Below are 22,368 nucleotides of genomic sequence, written 5' to 3' on the forward strand. Positions count from 1 at the left end.
GTCATGGAAGGAGGAAGCTCCTCTGAGGCGGAGGCTGGTGACAACAGGGAAAATAGAGGAGGGCCAGACGCTCCGGACCTGGACGGCTGCAGCAGCCAGGAGAACACACGTTTGTGGGTGAGACCTTTTGCTGCAAGTGAGGTGAGACAGGGAGGGGCTGCGGGGATGGCTGGCAGAGGAGGAGGAGGAGAAGGAGGTGAGGGAGGCTGGGCCAACCAAACGGATCAGTCGGAGACGGACGAGAACCCAAAGAGTAGCCCAACGTTGGAGGAGACGGCCAGACTCCACAAGCTCCACAATCGGATCAAGAAAGAGAGGAAAAGTGCTGAAGGGGAACTTCACAGATCCAAGGCCAAGATGGAGGGCACAGAAGAAGCTTCCCGCATGAACAGCTCCAAGAGGAGCGCCTCTCTGCTGCTGCACATGAAAGGTGTGACCATGCTTTCACCTCTGAGGAAGCCAACGCACTTGCAGACTGTGACGGGGAGTGTGCGTCGCTGAAAAGGAGCACCTCTGGAGCTCAGGCAGGAAGAGAGTTTTTATCATTATATGTTCAACAGGAGGAGAGTGATGCCATCATGGCTGGCAGGGCAGCCGGAGATATTAAACCAAGTGCAGGAACAGTGGGCCGCTTGAGCGAGAGGAAGGACCCGCCTACAGCTCAATCCCTGCATCCTTTGGAAAACAGTGAGGAGAAAGAGCCTCTATCAGACATGAGTGATACCATTCACAGTAGACCTGCGAACGGGAGGACAGAGAACGACACAAAAGAGGGAACACTGGCATGTGAGGCCAGGTCCGACTGCTCTCCAACGCGGCCAAAAACTTTGGACGCCCCTCAAACTGAAGCAATCCCCAGTGAAACGATGCACCCACAGTCAGCAACAAGTCCCACCGCGAACGCCGAACCCAGTTCGATTCTGGAGAAGCTACTGATGAGAAATAAAAAGCAGAAAACCCTTTCAGACATCAGAGAAGCGGACATAAACGAAAGTGACAGTGTAGACGATGCTGCACAGAGGATTGTCGACGCTGCGGCCACTGAGCTGCCCCACGCTGCCACCGATGAGTCCGCTTTAAACACACTTTTGTCGACCTGCAACCAAACGAGGATGGACGAGGAACCGCATAAAAGAAATGCTACAGACAAGGGTCATCACGTTGAAGGACAGGATGTAAAAGAGCCAGACACATCCGCCTCTTCCTCTGAGCCTTTTCAGACAGTGACTGAAAACAATAAGTGTGAGAATTCTCTGATAAATCCCAAATCTGGCAGAGCTCAGAGCTCCAAGGACAACAGATCGGCCTCCTCAGTCTCTGATCTAAAGTTATCTGCAAAAAGTGACGAGCAAAGTGTGGACTCGCGCTCTTTGCAGCCCGGTGAGAAGTCAAACTGTAGACCAACACTACAAAAGGATTCTGACAAAACCAACTCTGATCAAAGTGGCACAGAGAAGACAGGCGTGACGCAGGAATCTCATGTGGGGCAACACATTGCAAACACGGGATCGGATGGACCCAGTGAAATATTTGTTAAAAAGAATGAGGACAACACCTCAGAACGAGATGATTCCCAAGACCTTCCCAAATCTAGGCCCATCTCGGAGCTCATAAAGGACACCGTCCAACTGCATGAAAAGCTTCTGCACCAGGAGTGGTCGAAGCCTGCAGAGGTCAAAGCCGATGAGCAAGGCCAGTCCGTGAAAGTGGCACAGATGAAGGCGGCTTTCGACTTGGTTCAGAAGTCTCCAGACAGGTCACTTGAGAGGAAGCCATCGGTGAGAAAAGGTAAGGGGAAAAGTCTGCTTTCATACAGCAATATACTGTATTGCCTGAGAAGTTTACATTTGTGGTGAGTTCAGTTATGAGTCATTTGTTACTAATAAAAAATTGTTTGCATTATTTACCCTGAAAAATGGGACTGCCAGCTTCGCCAAAACCACATGGATCATGCCTCAGACGAATGAGGGTGAATAAGAAATATATTGGTTAATGGAAGACAGCTGTTTTCTTTAAAGGCAGCACCGCTGGGGGTTTGTGAAACACTGCCATCTAGTGGTGCTCCTATTTTCGTCTACCGGTATTCCTCTCCTTTTTTCCTTTCCGTTTAGTCGAGAGATTTGTGAACCGACTAATTAGTATCAGCCTCCTTGATATTTATATCACGTAATGTGAATCTTCTTCGATAAAGAATACAATCTGAGATTTAAATACTGTATATGCCGGGGCGATCAGGCGGCGATTTTCTATTTTAATTTTTTTTTTTTTGGAGAGAATCAGGAAGTACTTCCGTTCCCGGGTAGCGAGGAAAAAAGTCCGTCTCTGATTGGCTGATGGACCTGCCCGTCAAAGCGCACTAATCCACACAGAACTCGCCAAGTATGGGGCGGGACTAGCGTCAAAGAGCAGCCAGAGCGAGTGTCAGAGGGACGGCAGCGACTCCGACAGCGGGGAAATCACTTCGGGAAACACGTTGGTTTGTGGCATTTGACTCGGCTTTCGGAAATACTCTTAGTTTCCTCCCAGCAGGTAAGTTAAAGCTGACGCAGAGGCTCCAAGGCATGTTCAGCACGTTGTGCTGCTAAAAAGGTTTCCAAGTATCTCTGTTCTTCCCACCTACGACAGCCCAGACAGGAAAGTGCAGGCACTAGCTAAACTGTGTAGTCCGGGGAATGTGCGCTGCTCTGAAGCTAGCCTTAGCTCACCGCCGCTCCGCGGTACCCAAAAGTTTGGCACGACGAGGGAAAGTCTGCCCGGTCTTTCGGGGAATGGGTGGGACGCGAAAAGCAGCCGTTTGGTTGCCGAGCGGGGTGGGGTGGCTAACGATAGTGCGGCAGGAAAACTTATCTCCGATGGATCCGGGGACTCCACACGGAGGTAGAGGCAGCGCAACCGCGCCCTGGCCCTTGGCTTTCAGATTTGATAGAAGGCTGCTGCCTCGGACCGAACAATCAACCCGGGTCATGTGGAATCACTTTTTAATTCACAGCCGAGATGATTAAAAAAAAAAAAAAAAGGAGAAAAAAAAGAAGATTTCCATGTTAAGCAATATCCTCAACATTAACCCGGATGTCGGGTCAGGATCTGACCTATTAACGCACGTATGGAGAAGAAATGGCAAACAGCTGAGCAGCCGGCCAGTTTTAACATTTCATCATGATAAAACGCTACAATTTGAAGGACCACGTTTATTTTGTAGTATTCGGCTTCAGTCCAATTCAATCGTGCCAGCGATGATCGCTAATTAGTGTTATTAATAAGTGATTTCCTGCCCCCCTGCAGCTACAAATACTCAGTCATACATTATTGCACACTTAATGCTCGTAGAGCTTTAAATAGTGTTTAAATATCGAGGGGGTTCTATCACTGGTGTTTTAATCCTTCATCCATCCATTAAAAGTAAAGGCATCAGACTTGATGGTCCAGATTGGATAGAATTCAGTTATTAGAGTTTTCTTCAACGTGTTTATTTTTGAATCGGTCTTCTATTCGGTGTGTTAACTGAACAATGAAACCCTTATTGGATAACACCTGTGGAAATGGCCGTGCCCGTGCATATATTTCAACACGGAATTCTAATTGACTAAATTGTGCTTTGGTACTTTGTGTCATTTGTGGCTAGCATTCCCTGAAGGTTGTAGGGTTCCCGTGGGGGGGTGTCGAAGATCGGTTTGAAATGACAGTTTGGTGCTTGATTTGCCCAATGGGCAGTGCCATTTGCATATTTGGCCCTTGGCTTGAATGGCGTTACTCAGCATTCACGTGTATCCAGCTATTGCAGAAACTTCCGTGCTGGGACTTGTCGTGGGATGCATGCGAGGACTGGCGGCGTAAACCCCGGGGTCAGCGCTCGGGAGTCGTACAGCTGTGTTTGGACTTGCATCCATTCCAGACGCAGCAGCCTCTGCTATTTGCGCCACAGTCCAAAGTCTTGTGCGGAGGCTGCCTTCCTGTGGATGGACGGAGAAAGGAAGTGGGTCAGGAAACAGAAGCGAAAGCGTGACGTGAGGAACCCTTGGTTCCTTTTCTTACTGCTAGAAAACTCTTGAGAGCATTTTTAAAATTGCATTTTGTCTTTAGGGGCTTATTAAAAGTTGCCGACCCAGCATTATTATTATTGGCCTGATTGATTCAGTTTTAATAGAGGCATGTCTGATTCCGTTTGTACCGTACCCATAAGGCACAAGTCTGCTGTTCATTTATGAGGCTCAAATGTAGCGTTGTTGGATCATAGAATGTAGCTTTATAATATAATAGTCATCCTTAAATATACACAATCAGTGCGTAGTGACTCTTTATTGCTTTGTAGTTGCTTCTTCCATTGGATAATGTCTCACTACAGTATCTTAGCATTACGATACATTCTGACCTCTGGACCCATAAAAGACGCCCGACATTCATCTAGTTTTAACACGACATGCTGGAACCTGAAAGTTCACCAAACTACATTTAAATCGAAACATCATACACGTCCAAAATCACATCACATTTGTTTTAATTAATTTGTTGATGTTGAAAAGGCGATTTGTTTAAAAAGACAGTTTGTCTTTGACTGGATTTTGCTCGTGCTGCCTTTTAAGATCTCGACTTTAAGGACTGTAAGCAGGTCCAACTTGAGGAGTTAATTCTGGAGTCTGACAGGAAAGAGATTTACAGAGATTTGGGAAAGAGCAGTTCAAATGAAGTGTGGACTTTAAATCGCGGTTCCCAGCTAAACATTTGAGGTCAGCAGCTTTATCCTTTCGTGTGACTGCAGTAGGGGAAGGACGTTTAACCATTTTTAGCGCAAGATGCTTAAATCCACACTTCCTATTCACCAGAATGACCATTAAATTGATGAAGTGACAGAATGAGATCGCCACATTGTCTGCAGTCGCATCGGTTGAGCCGTGGTCATGACCTTTGCTCAGAGGACGCCAATAGACGCTCGCTTGTGAATCGAATACCAGTTCAACTGTTTACCATGAAACGCTGGTGGCATTTAAACTGGCTCTGGAGAGTCTTTCCCACTTTGGGTTGGGGACCCTGGCAGAATCTAAATATTCTGCTTCTGATTAATGAACTGTAGTTTGCCTGATTGACAAACGGACGTCTTGGCTGCGTTTGTGAGCTCTGTTCTCTATGTAACGCACAGAATCGAGTTGCCGCTCACATGATATTGCGTCCGCAAATCTCATTTCCTCTTCCAAGAGCGTACAATAGCGTTCCCTCAAACTGGCGTGTTATCCGCGCCATCCTCGTATCGCTTCCATCGAGCCGAGCGCAGCCTACGTCGTGAGTTAACATTGGAGGGAGGTGGGGGGGGAAAAACAACAACACCTTATCTCATTGTCACAAAAAAGCGCTGGAATGCAGCAGGAATCTGATTACAATGGTGGTTCGTGGCCTTGGTTCCAGGAAGGGGATTTAGGTGGCGTCTCATGCAGTCTTGGTGACAAAAGGCCAACATGTGTGGGGACCACCGAGGCTCCATCATTATTGTATATGTGGAGCCATGTACCGTTTGTACGTGGCTGTAAGTTGCATTCATTTATAAAAGTCCATTATTGTGGGGCTCAGAATATGGAATGATTTGGTTTTATTACAGCCACCACACAAGCGACCAATGGTGCCACCTAGCTCATTTTAGAACAAGGAAAATGGCCTCTGAGGCGTTTGCCAAGAGTCCCACCTGTAACTTTTGAGTTTCTGCAGTGTAACGGTGAAAATGATCCCCAGGGATCGCGTGTCATAGCGAGAGCTTCCTCGGAGTGCCAGAAACTCCCCACAGCTGTAACGCAGGACACACGCGTCCTCCATGTGGAGAAGATGATGAAGCCTCTCCGCGGTGATGCAATTTTAGCCCTTTTTTACACCAGCCTTAATCACCATGGTGGCTGTGGCTTCACGGTGGGGCCAAAGCCTTAATCATTTATTTTTCAGACTTCTGTTAAACGACTATTTTAGCACGCGTTTCGCTCTGCTGATCCTGGCCAGGATTCTTTTTTTCCTGCAGTAATTGGGGCATAGGCCATTCTTACAGTGGGATTCCCAGGAGATAACTAGAGATAAACATCCCAATAGAGAGAAGAGTGGGACAGGTCATCAGTTCATCGGTGGTGTCGGCTCCTGGCTTCATATTCACCACCTCATATCACCTCTGACAAACTCATCCTGTCAAAGGACTCTGAACCAGGGAGCATTTGGACCTTTGCACTCATTTCCTCTTGTGGAAAATTGGCTTTCTGCCGATCTGATCGCCTGTATCACATGAGCTGATGGTTCACGTTTTACGCAGTTTGAATGATCGGCTTTAATGTCTTAATTCATTGATCTGATCAATGGCCTGGATTTGAACATTTCTGTTGGATAGCCTGTGGCCGGCTTGTTTTAGCTGTCTCGTTTCCTCCAAAGAAGTTTCACTGCATGCTTGTTTGCTAGTAACGATGTTGCTGGGACTATAGTAACTAATACTGAAACTAATGACACTTTTTTGCTCTAAAGAAAAGAAGTACGGACACATTTTATTTTTTATTGGGTTTCTTTCCCCACTATTATTGGTTTGGTCAATATGTGATTTTGGAATCTTGAATACGTCAGATGCAAACAAACACGTCAGCAATGTGGAATTTGCAAAATACTTGTTACAGAAAAGTAGTTTAACTACAGTAAGTGAAGTTTTTGCAACTTATTTCTGACTTAATTTATTGGGTTTTTTTAATTGTAGTTTTGGGTTGGAAATTGTCAAATTTTTAGAAAAACAAAAGCTGAAAATGCATCTTTTTATACTCTGTAAACGGTACACACGTGCATACATAAACAAGTTAACTAAATGGACACATGTCTCCCTCAGGTTCTGATCAGGTATCGGTTTATTTAAAGTTGCTAATTGGTGATGGGTCACAAAAATCCTGATTGTGTTAGTGGGAAGTTGTCAGTGTTCAATGGCAACCCATCAGGACCCAGTAAGAAATCGACAGCCATGAACTTTTGCATGTCCTGGCTGTTTTGGCTGCTCTTTCTAACTGAAACAATTCTAACGTCGATGAATTGCCCCAGCCCTAAAAATGTCATTTTGGAGTATTTAGGATTATTTTTAGCAACACCGCTGCAGCAGATTGAGGTGAGGATTACAGAAGAGGTTGTAGGAACAGTCGGACCAGTCCTGATGGACATTTCCTCAGGCCGCGTGGTCTTCCTTCTGTCTCTGCACATCATGGTGAGCTCCGTTGCCTCTGGAGACACTCGAGGTCTTTTCACACGTATTACTGTTGGATCACTGAGCTGTAATTCGGAGTAACATGGCATTCCCTGGAGGTACGTCTCTCCAACCCAAGTCTGAGTCTGCCAGACTGGCTGCTAATGCTACACACACGTCTGTTTCAACTATTCAGTGGCCCAAGTTTTCTTTATTACAGTCTGCATAATGACAATGAGTGCACAAAGTGGTTGAAAACCTGCAGAAAACTTCTCCAGGATGTGTTTGGGGCTATCCACAAAAACAGGGATATGCATTGTTTTGGTGTTCACTCACCAAAATGTGGTGGTAACTTCCTGAAAAGGATTGTCCTGATTCACTACTACTACGGCCCTGCAAGGATTTCTAACAAAGGCCCAGTGTTGCACGGTGAGCTGAACCACACCCTGTATGTTCTGACCTTTCAGCTTGTCAGTGTGCACACCAAATTAGTCTCTCCCTGTCTTCCTTAAGGTTTATTGCCTGTCATATTTATCCAAGACGGTGTCATACAAAGGAACAAAGAACACGATGAATTGGAGTCTTTTCATACACGTTCAAAAGTAGAATTTCCATCCTGCAGCTAGATTTTGCCATTAAAAACTGGAATTGAAAATGCACTGTCTGTGCTGAGGTTTACCTGACCCAAATGTCCGTCCTTTTATTCACCTGATGACAGCTGCAGCGGCAACGTTTTGATGTCGGTACCTGCAGCATCAAGAGTTGACGCTTGGTCGCCTGTAGGAGTCAAATATCAACCTGAAACCAAGGAATGTTGTGTAAGGTTTGTGAGTCGGTATTAGAAATTCTGCAATGATAACAGCAGCAATCTGAGCCCTCAGCAAAATGAAGTTATGCAACAAAACCTCCGGATGACAAACAAATGCAGCTGGTCAGTTTGCATGTAGAAGATGAGTCTGTCTGAGAACAGAGGTTTTAAACGGTGGATCTGCCTGTAATCGCGCAGTACTTCCTTCAGAAAAGTAATCAGAAGCGTTGCTATAGGAACAGTTGCTAATCTCAACAGTAAATGCCTGCTAGTCCTTCCTCAAGCTAACATGCTAAACTTTGTCTCCACACAGATATGTTCAAACGAGTTGTACGACAGAGCAAATTTCGTCACGTCTTCGGCCAGGCGGCTAAGAATGACCAATGCTACGATGATATCCGGGTGTCAAGGGTCACGTGGGACAGCGCCCTCTGCACAGTCAACCCTTCATTCGTTGCCATAATCGTCGATGCCAGTGGAGGCGGAGCTTTCCTTGTTCTCCCTCTTAATAAGGTAAGTTTAAAAGACATAATGGAACATCAATAACACACCGTCTCCGGGTAGTCCGCCGCCTAACTGTGGCTCCCCGTTGTACTTCTGATAGTGGAAATCAGCATCAGGGAGACCTGTGCACAGAGAATGATATGGTTGGATTGTTGACTGGAGCAGAAATGGATGAGTTAGTCCTCTTGCCTTTGCGGCTAAATCAGTACAGTGGCCGTTGTGCATTTGAGAAGGCACTGTTTTCCATACCCGGACGTGTAATACAGGAACTACTCCAAAGGCCTGCAGTCAACAGTCTGAACCTTGACTCCATATAAGGAATCACTTCTCCCACTAGAATGACTTGGGTTGGGCAAGCGTGTGTAGAGCACTGTAAACATGTTGCTGGGTAAATATATTCCACCACTTTTGTTTGACCTGTTTTGTCATGTATGAGGTAATTGTGATGGATTTAAGAAGTGTTGGTGCCGGCAGCTTTAAAATTGACCGAAGTGTGGCAAAACTGTCACCAAATTTAACCAGGGCCCAGAACGCGTGCACACCTGCGTGCTGCTGTCAGCCGAGCCTGCCGGGCAAGAAATCTGTGGGCTTGTCATCACTCGGCGTGCACCTCTGCACGTCCGTCAATACATTGCGTGCACTGGAGGTGGGCCACAAGCTTGACTGGTTTTTCAGTGAGCTGGACTAAAAACGAGTTTTGATGCACAGAGCGAAGTTTGAACAAGAAACCAGCGCTCCCTTGTGTTACAGCCATCCCGGATGGGAGCCAGCAGCTAAATGCTTCTGTTTTAGTTTTACCATAAAGCAGGTTAAGCTGGAACTCTCGGGTTTTTGAATGTCCTGAAAGTGAGGGTGAATTGGTTGGCCTGTTCTGTGGGCAAAAGAGACTGTGTCACTGCCTTTGTCGTTGCCACAAATCCGAAATTGTGAGTAAGACTTTATTGTAGCCCATGCATTTCATCTCAAACCCACATCAGAAATATTCCCCAGTTAATGTCATCGACCATATAATGTGGTTTGAGCCTCTTGTATGTAGTCAAACCAAGGCTGTCATCATTTTGTAACGGTCACGGGTCTGTAAGGTCACTGTGGAAGACCCCTGTGAGTCAGCCCAGCCGTGAGTAATCTTCATTCCTCCTGTCAGAAAATGGGGCTTTATACAGAGGCCAGCAGTTGTCCAGCTCCTTGTGTTTTTCTAATTTAGCCCTCATTTTCCATGCAGACATGCCGGGTTTGAGCGTTGGCATTTTCTCGTTTATTTAAAGATTGATCCTAACTAGCGTTGCTTCATGTTGGAGGTATTCTCCGTGTTCAGACACGGCCCCGGTGCAGAAGGAACCATCCGGTGCAGACCGCTCATTTGGAGTCGGTCTTTCAGTTCATGCGATCGCGCCTCCAACAGTCACATTAAACAACGTCGGCACATTTTATACACTCCATTCGCTGCTGCGCGCTAGCTGGCCTGCTACTCCATTAGCCCAATTCTCCAGGTTGCTTTTGCAGGACGCCTATATGTCAGGTTACCTCTGCATTTGCCACTGGTGCTGCTCAGTCATGCTGACTGCAGATTTTACCATATATGGTCATTGGCTGCTCCCTGCCTGACAGCCTTCCAAGACCATTTCTTCCCTGCACCACCATTGGCTGCTTCCTGCGGTGTCGGTACACATGTGAATTCTGGGATAGGCTGAAATATGAAGAGCGGCCAAGATGAGAGAACTAGGTTGCAGTCAGGAAAGAGTCAAACAAATCATTTGTATCGTCAGTTTGAATGCTGGATGGTATTAGGCGCTTTGCTTTATTGATTAGACTTCTTTTGCTTACGAGTGGGCTATACACTGTCAAATGTGATGGTGATGTACATGTAGAAAGATTTGGCGTCCTGTGTAATGTTCTGCTCTGTATTTGTTTCATGCTACCGTAGCCAAGGTGTCAGAAATCCACAGTAGTAAGGCAACAGTCTGCTCTGTGAGGCTTTTGACGGGAGTCTGCTGTTGGACCGGGCGGTGGTGGGAGGCATATGTTAATCACATGTTCATCTGCAGGCAGAGGCTGTGCGCAGGCCTCTCGCGTGGCTAAAAATGTCGTCTTGCACTGAAGGAATGTTGCTTTTTGTGTGCTTTGTATCAATCACTGCGTGATTCACTCTTGTTCTCTGTAGTCTTCAGTTGTTGCTATGCAACTAGTTGTTTCTAAGCACTAGACATTCCTTTCAAGGATACAGATGTCTGCACAATAGTATAGGAAATGAGAGGTATTTAACTGTAGCGTCGTGCGTCGGGCTTGGATGTGTACTGGCATGCTGTGAGAAAAGTGGCAAAACCATTTTTGTATTTATAATCATATAATTTGTGGCATCTAATGACATGACAATGTCAAATAAAAGTTGCGTTTCCGAATCTTTATACCAAACAATCTTCTTTTTAACTCCGCTAATACCTTAATCCATCGTGAAACATTGGGATTATGCTGGAACCTCTGCATCAGGTAGTGGCTTTGACCTTTTCGTACACCAGAGCTCCTACAAAGTCTGTAATTAATGTTTTCTGTTCTACCGTGTAGACGACCGCTTTCACCTGGGCTGCAGTTGTAAACCCTGCTGGGTTGTAGACTGGGTAGGACTAGATGGAGGAACCCTGCCCTACACGCTTAATTTTCCAGGTTATATAATAATCCACAGTTTGGTTCTAAAAGGTTTCGTCATGGAAATTGTTGCCTGACCGAAATCTGGTGCAGATTGGTCGAGTTTAGGAGGGAAATGGAAAAACCTTGCTTGAAATTGTATTTTTAGGAGGGGAAAGAAATGAGCTGCTGCAGGTCGGCGAATGGGCCTTTCTCCACACGTGTTTAATCCAATAAACAAAAGGAAAATGGCAAAAATATAACCTTTACCAGGAAGTGTGTGGGTTCGGGCAGACTAGGCGATCCTCCAAAAACGATAAAAGCATACTTCATGGGCTGGTCACCTTGGCTCATTTCCACTGCCACGCTGATTCTGAATGATTGGATGTGCATTGGAATTTAATTTGAAGCTGGCTGCTCGGTGTTAAAAGACTGGTTAACGGGCACCGTTTGATCCAGGGATGCTGTTTCAAAGAAGGGAGAAAATGGAGTGTCTATAATGACATCATCACTGAAAACTTTCCTTAATGACTGTTGGTTTTACAGGAGGAGGGTAAATGTAACCACCGTTTTCTTTGCTGTAGCACTAATAAATCAAAGTTTCTCTAAACTACAGACAAGCCGAGACGAGTTCAGCCGAGGCTTGTTTTCCTCAGTGCTGATAATTGGTAAATTTGCCGTCTATAATGAATTAAGTCACTATTACGTAACTGTTAAAGCTTGATAGTCTCCTACACACAATCTCGAGCGTTGGGACAGAAAATTCCACTCATATCTGCAAGATATGCAGACCTAATCACATTTTATGAGTCAAATATGCCCTGCGTGTCCTGGTACCATGTACTCGTTACCTCGATCTCATAACTTAACATGCACTATCTTTGTTTTTACAGACGGGACGCATTGATAAATCATACCCCACGGTGTGTGGACACACAGGCCCAGTGTTGGACATTGAATGGTGCCCCCACAACGATCAGGTCATTGCCAGCGGCTCTGAGGACTGCACAGTGATGGTAACGTTGATTAATCTTGGCAGCATTCTTGAGCAAACAAGTGACAAGAAGCTACATGTTTATATTGTGTAAGGTGGGGCTGGTATAACTCAACCTCGGGATTAGATTAGACTCAAATAGGTGTTGGAATCAGAGCTGGGGAATGATCTGAGGTCACAGAGCTTGACGTCTACAGTATGTACCCTTATTTGGGTCCTGCTCAAATTACCATGATCCCACTTTGCCCCTCGCTCAGCAAAATAAAAAGGACAATGATGAGCTTTTTAAAAATGGTTTTATAAATTTACACTTAAATGTGCCTCACTGGGCACAAACTGGGCGGTCATTCTCGCCCAAACCGATTTAAAATCCAGTGTGAAGGTTCTCATTCATTCAAATCTTTGCTTACAAGGAAGTGACAACGCTGCTGCCTCGTGGCGTCACGGCGACGTCTCTCCCTGCTAGAACGCTGCTACAGACAGGCTCCCTGTGTTCAAACAAATGTCTCTGATCTCACATTGTGTTTAATAGGTAGCAAGTGTCCGTGCCTCACGCATGTGTGTCCTTTCTGAAAAAGTCCTAAACTATCAAACGTTGCCGAACATGCCCTTTATAAACTGACAGTTTGGGGCACCTGAACTCTTATTCACTGCTGCCCCCATCAGGTTTGATTTAGCAACTACACCGCCATTTTCTTTTGCCTGTAAAGATATGGAGGACTGCTGAAATGTGTTAATTTTGCAATGTAAGCATCCTCACCTCCTTTCCTACGTTGGTGTCGGCGTCCACCACAGGTTTGGCAGATTCCTGAGAATGGGCTTGTCACCCCCATGGCTGAGCCTGTAGTGGTACTGGAAGGCCACTCCAAGCGCGTCGGCATTATTACATGGCACCCCACAGCACGCAACGTCCTCCTGAGTGCAGGTAAAATCGCTGGCGTGCACCTGTGCTGTTGCCTCCTCAACCATTCTGCCAGGTTGAGTTGACCCCATCTCGGCCGTTTCCACCAGCCTCTTGTCACCGTTGACAGGTTGCGACAACCAAATCATCATCTGGAACGTGGGCACAGGCCAGGCTATGATTTCCCTGGAGGACATGCACCCTGATGTCATTTACAGTGCGGCCTGGAATCGCAACGGGAGCCTCATCTGCACCTCCTGCAAAGACAAGGCTATCCGCGTCATCGACCCCCGGAAGGAGGAGATCGTTGCCGTACGTCGGAAAACCTTCCTTCTGCACATAGTTTGTCTCAGCAAATTAAACTTGCGTGTATAAGTGACCTGTCACTACACTTCCCAGGAGAAGGAGAGAGCACACGAAGGCGCACGACCCATGAGAGCCATTTTCCTGTCTGATGGGAACGTCCTCACGACGGGTTTCAGTCGCCTCAGTGAGAGACAGTTGGCCCTCTGGAATGTGGTAAGATAACACCCTCTTTACTTCTGTTTGCATTAGCAATAACAGAGCTGGACACGCCTTACCTGCAATCTCTGGAATAAATGTTTGTTGGTTGCTTTAATAATGTGCTTTTTGTTCCAGCAAAACATGGAGGAGCCCATGAATGTAACTGAGATGGACCCCAGCAACGGAGTGTTCCTGCCTTTCTATGACCCAGACACCAGTGTAGTCTACCTGTGTGGGAAGGTAAGCACTCAAATGATGTATGTGAAGTCAATGAAGCATCCGTATGAATCTGAATGTAACGGAATGGAAACTGCACAGCCAGGCAGCTGTAAAGGTTCTTTATGGGGCATTAATTCAAGCAGGCTTGCTTTGTCATCACTTCCTCTATGTAATAAGTGACTTGAAATTCTTTATATTCACGTTGACTAGTGGCGTCTGCATTTATCAGAGTTCTTGCTTTTGCTCCGTGGTGGTCATTTGACTTTGGTTCCCTTTTTGAATCAGGGTGACAGCAGCATCCGTTATTTTGAAATCACAGAGGAGTCTCCGTACATTCACTACCTCAGCACCTACAGCTCCAAAGAGCCTCAGAGAGGAATGGGCTACATGCCCAAGAGGGGTCTGGATGTTAACAAGTGTGAAATTGCGAGGTAAGATGATGTTGGGCTGAATGACTGGGTTATTCTGAGGTCATCGGTGGGTGTAGTTCTAACATCTGCCACTAGGAGGCAGACCATGATCGGTAAAGTACATTTAACAGGACATACAGTATGTGCTTAAAAAGTGCAACAGTCCCAAATATCTAAATATTCGAGTGTCTCCTTTCATCCAGTGGGCTCAGCTGATCACAGGAACATTATTAGATAACTCTGATTGTGTTTTATGGGAACCTTTGGATGAATGATGGAAACCAAGTGATGGTCTGTTTCCTTGGAAATAGCAAAACTGAGATATATGGTTGGAACATCTGGATCCAAGGATGTCACCAGTTGTGTTAATGTTAGTTTTTTTCCCCCCAGGTTCTTCAAACTACACGAGAGGAAGTGTGAGCCGGTTGTTATGACTGTTCCCAGAAAGGTGAGTCCAGTTTTGCACTTTTATTAAAACAGCTCTGATTTGCAGGTGGAGTCGCAACTTTTTTTCTTTATATTCTTCTGTAAACGCATAGTTGCAGCTAACTGCTCCGTCCTTCCCCTCAGTCGGACCTGTTTCAGGATGACTTGTACCCAGACACGGCTGGACCCGACCCCGCCCTGGAGGCCGAGGAATGGTTTGATGGCCAGGACGGAGAGCCCATCTACATCTCCCTTAAGAACGGATATGTACCGGGCAAGAACCGTGAATTAAAAGTGGTGAAAAAGAATATTTTGGACTCCAAGGGGACCAAGAATGCCGAGAACTCCAGTCCAGCTGTCAAAGTGGCCTCAATTCCATCGATTGTGAGTATTCTCTTCAACGCCGGAAGCAGTCGTGGTTCTTTTTAAAGGCGTTAAGAAGAAATAAAACTGAATCATGCAGATGTTTCCTATTTTAATATAACAATAATGAAAGGGGGCAAAATAAACGCGTCAGTTTTCCTGCACTTCATCCTGTATATTTCTGGTAGATTTAGCTTTGTCATCATGTCTGTCTGTCTGTCTTTCCTACAGAAATCTGAAGCCAAGCTGGATGAGATTTTGAAAGAGATCAAGTCCCTCAGGGATCTTGTCAGCAGTCAGGAGAAGCGGATCGTCAAACTCGAAGAGCAAATATCCAAAATTGCCATCTAGGCACACTTTCCCAATCCAGTACATTTCAGGAAGCTTCTAATCTGGCAGGGGAGAGAGCGGGACCAGTTACTGCCAATCTCAGTGACAGTGTTTCATCCGAGACCTGCCTAGCAACAATCCTTAGCAACATTCCAGATGAACTTTTTCTTAGCCAGCCCTGTACGCTCATGTTAACACAGGTGGAATAAGGACACGTAGCAAATTTAGCAGTAAACTCCCAGACCTTTTGGTGACAAAAGACTCTTCCTTTTATTGTCTGACCATCATTTTATAGTTTTGTTGACTTGCATTTAAAAAAAAAAAAAAAAAAGTCTTACATGTTCTTTTACATTTTAAAAATACGACCAAGCAAATTCCAACACTAAATACCCTCATGCCTAGACATTCCGTTTCCTGTTGCCCTCAAACGTTAATGTTGCCAAATCATTATTTTTTACACCTCCTTACAGTATTTCTGTCTTTATAAAAATAAATTGGAAAAAAAAGATCAGGGAAGTTCTGTACAGTCAACTGGACATTAACAGAGGTGGGTGAAATCAACGTAGTTGGATTGAAACTCGGACTGTAATCAAGGTAATGCCTTGCTTTTAAAGGTGGATGTAAATGTTCTCCTCATTCCCGTCGCTGCTCGTCCTTCTAGGCAAACTCTGATGATGCATTCCATTCTGCACTTCGTTGACGCACACAATGTGTGTGTTATTAGACAAACATTCCGCCAACTGAATTGGCTTTTCATGCGACTCTTTCCTGTTATGAAAGTTGGTTGAGTATTTCCAAGCTACCCCTGAAAGCAACCTTTCCCGTTCAATTGCTTGAGTGTCGTCCTTGTGGTTGCCTGACAGGAAGGCGATCGTTCTGGCCCGTTATGACTGCTGGCACCATGTGATCATCCATCCACGATGGACCCATAACACCTGGGTTGTTGCCGTAGCGCCCGTCTCCTGTGGCATAGAGTCGCTGCGCGCTCCTGCTTCCATGGTCTGGGGAGGGGGGTGTCTAAAGTTGCCTGTAAGAATGTTACGTTGATTCCTTCACTGTTTTAGCCTGTTTCTTGTTCCAGCTGTGCTCACGTCCCTTTTGGCACTTCCGCTTTCGAATTTTCCTTTCTAATTTGTTAAATACCCCATCCGCCACCTTTTTGTCCCGTCATAGGCTGAAACTGAATGTTTGACCTTCCCTGATGTTTTAGCCGTGTTTCCCAGGGGGAAACCGAGACGTTAATGTCGCGTCTGTCGTTGCTTTTAGCGTGTTGCCACTGTAAAGACCCGAACGTGCCATAGAGGTGAAGTCGCAAGTGTTTTTAGGGGACTGTAGATGGAAGTGTGGACGTAAAAAAGCTTTCAAACATTACGTCAAAGCTGTTGGCCAAACTCGTAGTGGTTCCAGGTAGGACGCCGCACGGCGAGCCGTGCACGTGCGTAAATGTTGGCCCGCCACAGATTATTCTGATTTATCTGTATATCAGACCAAAACTCTGGATTATTAGTAGCACTGTGGGCTTTGGGGAGCAGCGGGTCGTGGTCCAAAGGGTTAGTGTAGGTGGAGAAATGTGCTGTTGAAAGATGAGATGTATGTTTGTAATTATGGTCAAGTTAAAAATGAATGAAAGCTTTGTAAATATTACCTTTTTTTTTTTTTTTTCTCTCCCTCTTTTTGGTGGTCGTGCTGAAGTGGGTATTTGTATGGGGGTGGGTTTTAATGTTTTCATCTGTGTCCCTGCACCTTGCCATACATTCGAGACAGAAATGAACCTGGTTGAAGTCTTTTTTTTTTCTTTCATTATTCTTGCTTCAGTTATCAAACATTGATTATGAGAATTTAATAAAGGCTTTTTAAAATGGGTTCATTTGTCTGTTGTGCCTTTTTTACTGTAAACTACAGAATTTTCAGAACTGTTTACATCTTCTGATTGTTAAACCTCTTTTTACAGCTCCGGTAAGTGATCAAAAACCTGGATCCTACAGTTTGGAGACGTTAACATGCTCCCGTGAAAGCTCCATTTTTAGAATAAAGGGTGCTCTGGTGTCTGATGTAAAGATGGGCTGTAATCAAGGAGGGTTTAATTACAGAGGACTCGGTGGGAGGCAGTCATGGACTCGCCCCTCCATGAACAGAAATAATCACGTCTCCACACCCGAGACTGATGCAGGAACGGTTCAGAACGTTGCACTGGTCCACTTTAGAGTCAAGAGACTCCAGAGTTTGACTTCAGAGAGAAGCTGATGCCGGATGTGACATTTTCATCCGAAGCCGTTCAGAAGAACTGGATCAGAGTGAAATAAAGAGGGAGGAGGGACCAGAGAGACGGAGCTTCTTGGCTGTGGACCTGGTTTTTTTTTTTTTTTTAAAGTGGGTGGGCACATGCCTGGAAAGTCTCTTCCACTCTTACTTTCCTTCATTTCCTCTGGTTTCGGTTGTGCTGCGCTGCTCGGCAGATAAATCCGGAAGATTGTGTAAGTAATTATAATTTTATCAAGTCTGCATTGTAAAGAAAACAAACAGGCTGGAGGTCAGAGGTCATTTTTCTAAATGCACTTTTCTCATGTTGATTTTGAGCCTTCTTTTGCATGCAGTTTTAAAACTTCAAATTAAATTCAGGGTGCGGATTTTTCCTTAGATACCGTGTCTCTTCTAAATATGAAATAACTGGTAACTTTTGCCTTAATTTTATGCAAAATTCTAATTTGGTTAGAAAAGAACTGGCTTGGTTTGCATGAAATAGTTCTATTTAACTAAAAAATGTAGTCCAAAGCTGTCATAAATGGTTGAATCCCCATAAAATCCTTCCTTTATTCTAAAACAGTTCTACTTAATTCAAAGGAATAGTTCAGGTTCGTTTGTGTGATCTGATTTTACATGTTAACATAATCCATTGGCTTCGTTCTGGAAACTTGTGAGTTATAAAATGTCACAAAAGTAATTTTTTAAAAAGTACTCTGGGTCCTCTGGTTGAGGATTGGGGGGGGGGGGAGCTGTCCTGATGGTGTATAAAGGCCCAGCCCACCATCTGGATAGTGGCGGTTTTGGGGGCTGTTAACAATACACGGCAGGTTCTTTATGACACTGATTAGAAGGTCATGGGTTCATCAGAGGTGCGCTAAGATGACCCACAGTCCAGAACCGGACTGGTTTAATACAGCGGCACTGGTGCAGAGCTGGGCCGATCCTGTCCGTAAACGGGTGTCTCGGGACCAGGTCTTCATCTTGCCCGGTGCTCGGCAGCTGCTGCCCTCTGTAAATATAGAGGCCAGTGCCACAGCCCCCCCACGCCTCTCTGCTCCCTCCGAGTGCAGCGTCCTACTGGCTTTGGTGTGGTGGATGGGTGGCCTCCCTCTACTTTCCAAATTACATGGCCGCCAGTGCCAAACTGGCCGTCTCCGCCCTGAGTAAGTAATGGCCACCTCCAAAATAGATGTGGTGGTGCAGTCCAGAGACACGCTGCAGTTACATTTGACATTGAAAGTATTTCTTTCCTCGCTCTAACGTGGCTGCTGTTGATGTTCCAGCCGGAGATGAGGTCCCCCCTGGTTTCTCTGCTCACCTGTGTGAGCCTGCTCTCACTCCTCTGTGGAGTGTGTCGAGCCAGTCCGCTGTTCAACGCGTCCATGGACGGCAGCGGCGATGAGGCAGAGCTGGAGCTCCTCTTCCCCACGTCCTTCTCTACTCGAGCGCCCGCTCACCTGATCACCGCCGCGACCGGAACTCCCAAGCTCCCCAACAGCATAACCACCACCATGATCCGGCTGAAAGACTATGTCCTGACCAGAGTGGTGGATTTCCTGCAGGAGAACCTGCTCATCATCATTGTCGTGACCTCTCTCCTCATTGTCATGGTCTTCATCATCTGCTGCGCCTCTGCCATGAGTCACAAGCGCAAGCTGGAGGCGTACAAACCCCTCCCTAAACCGGCCAAGAAGCACGCGGCCGAAAAAACGAGCGCACGCAAGAACTCGAGCGAGCTCCAGGAGAGGCCGCACGCCGTCGACCACGTCAAGAGGGTCCAGACGACGCAGAGCGCCGTCTCCCCCAAGATGCTGCGCACGCCCTCCAAGGCTCTGGTGGGGGAGCAGGGGAGAGAGGTGAGGTCGTCGCCTCGCCCGGAGGTCAGAAAGGTGAGGCAGGTCGAGGAGGTGGAGAAACGGAGAGAGGAGCCCAAGCACAGAGAGCAGCCAAAGCCCAGGCAGGAGCAGGAGGTGCTGCAGAGCTCCGGCAGCAGCCCCCCTCAGCCCGTCTGCACCTGCCACCTGAAGAAGGCCCAACACTAAGGCGCGTTCCAGTCCACGACCAAGAACGCAGGCGGGTGGTAGCAGACATGTGAGCATGGGATGGTGGCGCCTTCTAAATTCAACAGCGTCCTTCAGGAAAACAGGTCAGACACCCCCGAGAAGAGGGGCTTTCACCTCATCTGTGGGGGGGGGGGGCATGATCTGAGATCAGAAGGCTCAGCTGCTCCTCCGAGCTCATGATTCATAAAAAAATATAAAAAAAGGGGAAAAACACAATGGAATTCTGTGAATGGGCCAACATCTCGGATTAGAATTGGTGGCTGTAACACATTATTACTGTTGTCTGTTATTCCATGAAAGAAAAATCTGCTGTAAATTCAGTGGAATGAGGCCAGTCAAGTCTATTTAGGATACAATCCTGTAAACAACACGCCTTATTTTATTTACATTTCTATTTACTTGATGTTTTTCCTATATAATGTTATATATGGTTGCTGTTTATCATAGTGAGTTTTACCTTAATACAGTAAATCCAATATTGTTTTTTTTTATGTTCCAAAGTTAATCTGAAACTCTCTCGTCTCCGTCCTCATGTTTCCGAGACACCATCTGTGACAGTTGGGTTGTTTGCAAAATGAGGCTGTTTTCCTTGTGTTGAATAAAACATGTGAATGATGTGTGTGTGTTTTTTTTTTTAACTTTACAAAGGATTCCTGCTTTAGACACACAATGTCGTCACCGTCCAGCAAAGACTAACATCAGCAGCAGCAGCAACGCTTGTAGCGGCAGAAGACCGGCGTGTGTGTGTGGATGAAAGTGCAAATGTGTTGTTTTTTTTGCTAAAGATCAAAGATGAAAGCAGCATTTAGGGACAGCGGGTGTAACGGCTGAAACGTGAGCTGTGACCTGCAGCCAGGCGCCAGGGGTCAGATTCCCCTTCCCTTTAGTCAATAAGGCCTGAATAATTCCAAAAGACAACACCCACTCGCGTTCACTCTTCCCATCAGGCGAGGGGGAAGAAGCAGGTCCCATCTGTGTGTGGTGACACCCCCCCCCCAACCCCTCCCCCACTTAGGATTCCCTGTTTTAAATGTAGACAGAATTGAATTTAACCTGAAATCCTTGCTGTGTATCTTCAACCCTTTTCCACTCTCGCTGCCTAACATTAATGACTGAACAGTGAAGAGGATCCAGAACAGGTAACACAGCACCTTAAAGCTGCCGTTAAACTTTGATGAGCATCTGCCTGGAATCCACCAGGACCAGAAACATCCTAAGATCACAGGAGGACCATGTGGTGACGGCTCGTCTGGCTCTCCTCCTGCACACTCAGGAAAATGGTAGGTGTTCACAAGGTTTTACACTCGTGGGTTAGGGTTAGGGAAAAGATTTTTTGTTTATCATTTGGTGTCGAGGAAAAACAATATTACAAAGGGAGAAACACTTTAAATATTATAGTGCCGACTCACCGGAAATGCAATAAGTCTTGTGTCTGAAAATTGTGATTTATTGATTTAAGTACAATAATCAACGATAATAATCAAAGCATAACCTCTCTGCTTCACCGTTATTTAGGAATAAGATCTTTATAGATGCAGAGATGTCCATGTGGATTTACAGCAGCCTGATAGACAGTATAAAAAAACCTTTTCTTTAACCCGCACTGCTAATTTGTTGACGCAAACTTCAACTAAAAACTGAAACTTCAACAATCTTGCAATCTGTTCTCCTGCCATTTGATGCTTTTTAATAAATAAAAATAAGATAAATTCAGGTGGAACTTTGAGATCATTTTCCTGATTCACTCGGAGATATAACTCACTGGTGCAAAATGAAGTTTGAATCGAGTGGTGCGTTCAGGGCCAGTCTGTTATAGAGCTCTTATGTGAAGGGTGAGGCACCTGGATGCCAGTATTTATGTTCTGATCTCTATTCCTCACAGTGAGTCTTGCTTCAGAGCAGATGTGGACGCTACTGCTTCTCTGGCTCTGTCCTCTAGTCTCCCTCATGTCTCCCTGTCCCACTGGCTGCTGCTGCCTTGGTGCCGGTTCTTTGGTTTTGTGTGAATCTCTCGGTCTTCGCTCGCTCCCCCGCTCCGTCCCACTCAGGACCTCGGCTCTCTCTGTGGCCAGAAACCAGCTCTGTAACGTGGACCACCAGTTCTTGGCCTTCTCTGGTCTACAGGAGCTGAGCCTCGGCCACAATCTGCTGTCTCGTTTCCCCCGCGGCCTCCCGGCCAGCCTGGGGTCCCTGCAGCTCCACGAAAACCACATCACTTACATCACCTCCGGCTCCCTCAGGAAACTCGGGAACCTTACACGCTTGGACTTGGAGTACAACCACATCCGTGCGATCCAACCCGGAGCGCTCCAGGCTTTAAGCAAACTTCGGGTCCTCACGCTGAAGGGAAACAAGCTCACAAGTGTCCCGGGGCGTCTCCCTACGTCGCTGGCACGGCTTGACCTCTCCGAAAACTGCATCTCTGCGCTGGACCTGCCCTCCCTCTCCTCTCTGGTTAACCTGCAAAGTTTAAAGATCAACAGCAACCGCTTGCGTTCCGTTCCAGGGAGCGCTTTCGACAGCCTGGCCCGTCTCAGATCTTTGGACCTCGCCAATAACCTGTGGGCCTGCCGCTGTGACATTCTGTATCTCTACCGCTGGCTGCTGAGTGGGGGGGTGAGGACGGCTGCGGACATCGTGTGCACCGAGCCCACCCACCTTGCTCACCATGTGCTTCTGAACCTAACCGTCCTGGACATATGTCCCCGTGTCCCAGGGTCAAGTGATAGGCAGAACCTTGACCTTACCAGTGAGGGAAAACTGGTGATATTGGAAAACAAGACAGAGTTTGAAAATCCACTGA

At 46.3% G+C, this 22,368-nt stretch overlaps 2 protein-coding genes across 3 annotated transcripts; both read left to right on the plus strand.

Annotated features, from left to right (window-relative positions):
* Positions 1–475: 475 nt before the first annotated feature.
* On the plus strand, positions 476–17,121 carry LOC130525583 (coronin-1C-A). Of its 2 annotated transcripts, none has more exons than XM_057032516.1 (11): positions 476–1,788; positions 8,299–8,498; positions 12,005–12,127; positions 12,901–13,030; positions 13,137–13,318; positions 13,406–13,525; positions 13,646–13,750; positions 14,015–14,160; positions 14,530–14,587; positions 14,710–14,949; positions 15,160–17,121. In XM_057032516.1, the coding sequence occupies exons 1-11, from the start codon at positions 579–581 to the stop codon at positions 15,277–15,279; spliced, it is 2,634 nt and encodes an 877-aa protein (XP_056888496.1). In that variant the 5' UTR covers positions 476–578; the 3' UTR covers positions 15,280–17,121. The 2 variants fall into 2 exon arrangements, with proteins under 2 accessions (XP_056888496.1, XP_056888497.1); XM_057032517.1 differs by lacking the exon at positions 476–1,788 and adding an exon at positions 2,372–2,529.
* A 201-nt stretch (positions 17,122–17,322) lies between these two features.
* tmem119a (transmembrane protein 119a) lies at positions 17,323–20,182 on the plus strand. The gene is made up of 2 exons (XM_057032663.1): positions 17,323–17,732; positions 18,786–20,182. Exon 2 carries the CDS (start codon positions 18,792–18,794, stop codon positions 19,542–19,544), a length of 753 nt encoding a protein of 250 aa, XP_056888643.1. The 5' UTR covers positions 17,323–17,732; positions 18,786–18,791; the 3' UTR covers positions 19,545–20,182.
* Positions 20,183–22,368: the final 2,186 nt, after the last annotated feature.

Source organism: Takifugu flavidus, chromosome 5, assembly GCF_003711565.1.
Source record: "Takifugu flavidus isolate HTHZ2018 chromosome 5, ASM371156v2, whole genome shotgun sequence".
Lineage (NCBI taxonomy): Eukaryota > Metazoa > Chordata > Actinopteri > Tetraodontiformes > Tetraodontidae > Takifugu > Takifugu flavidus.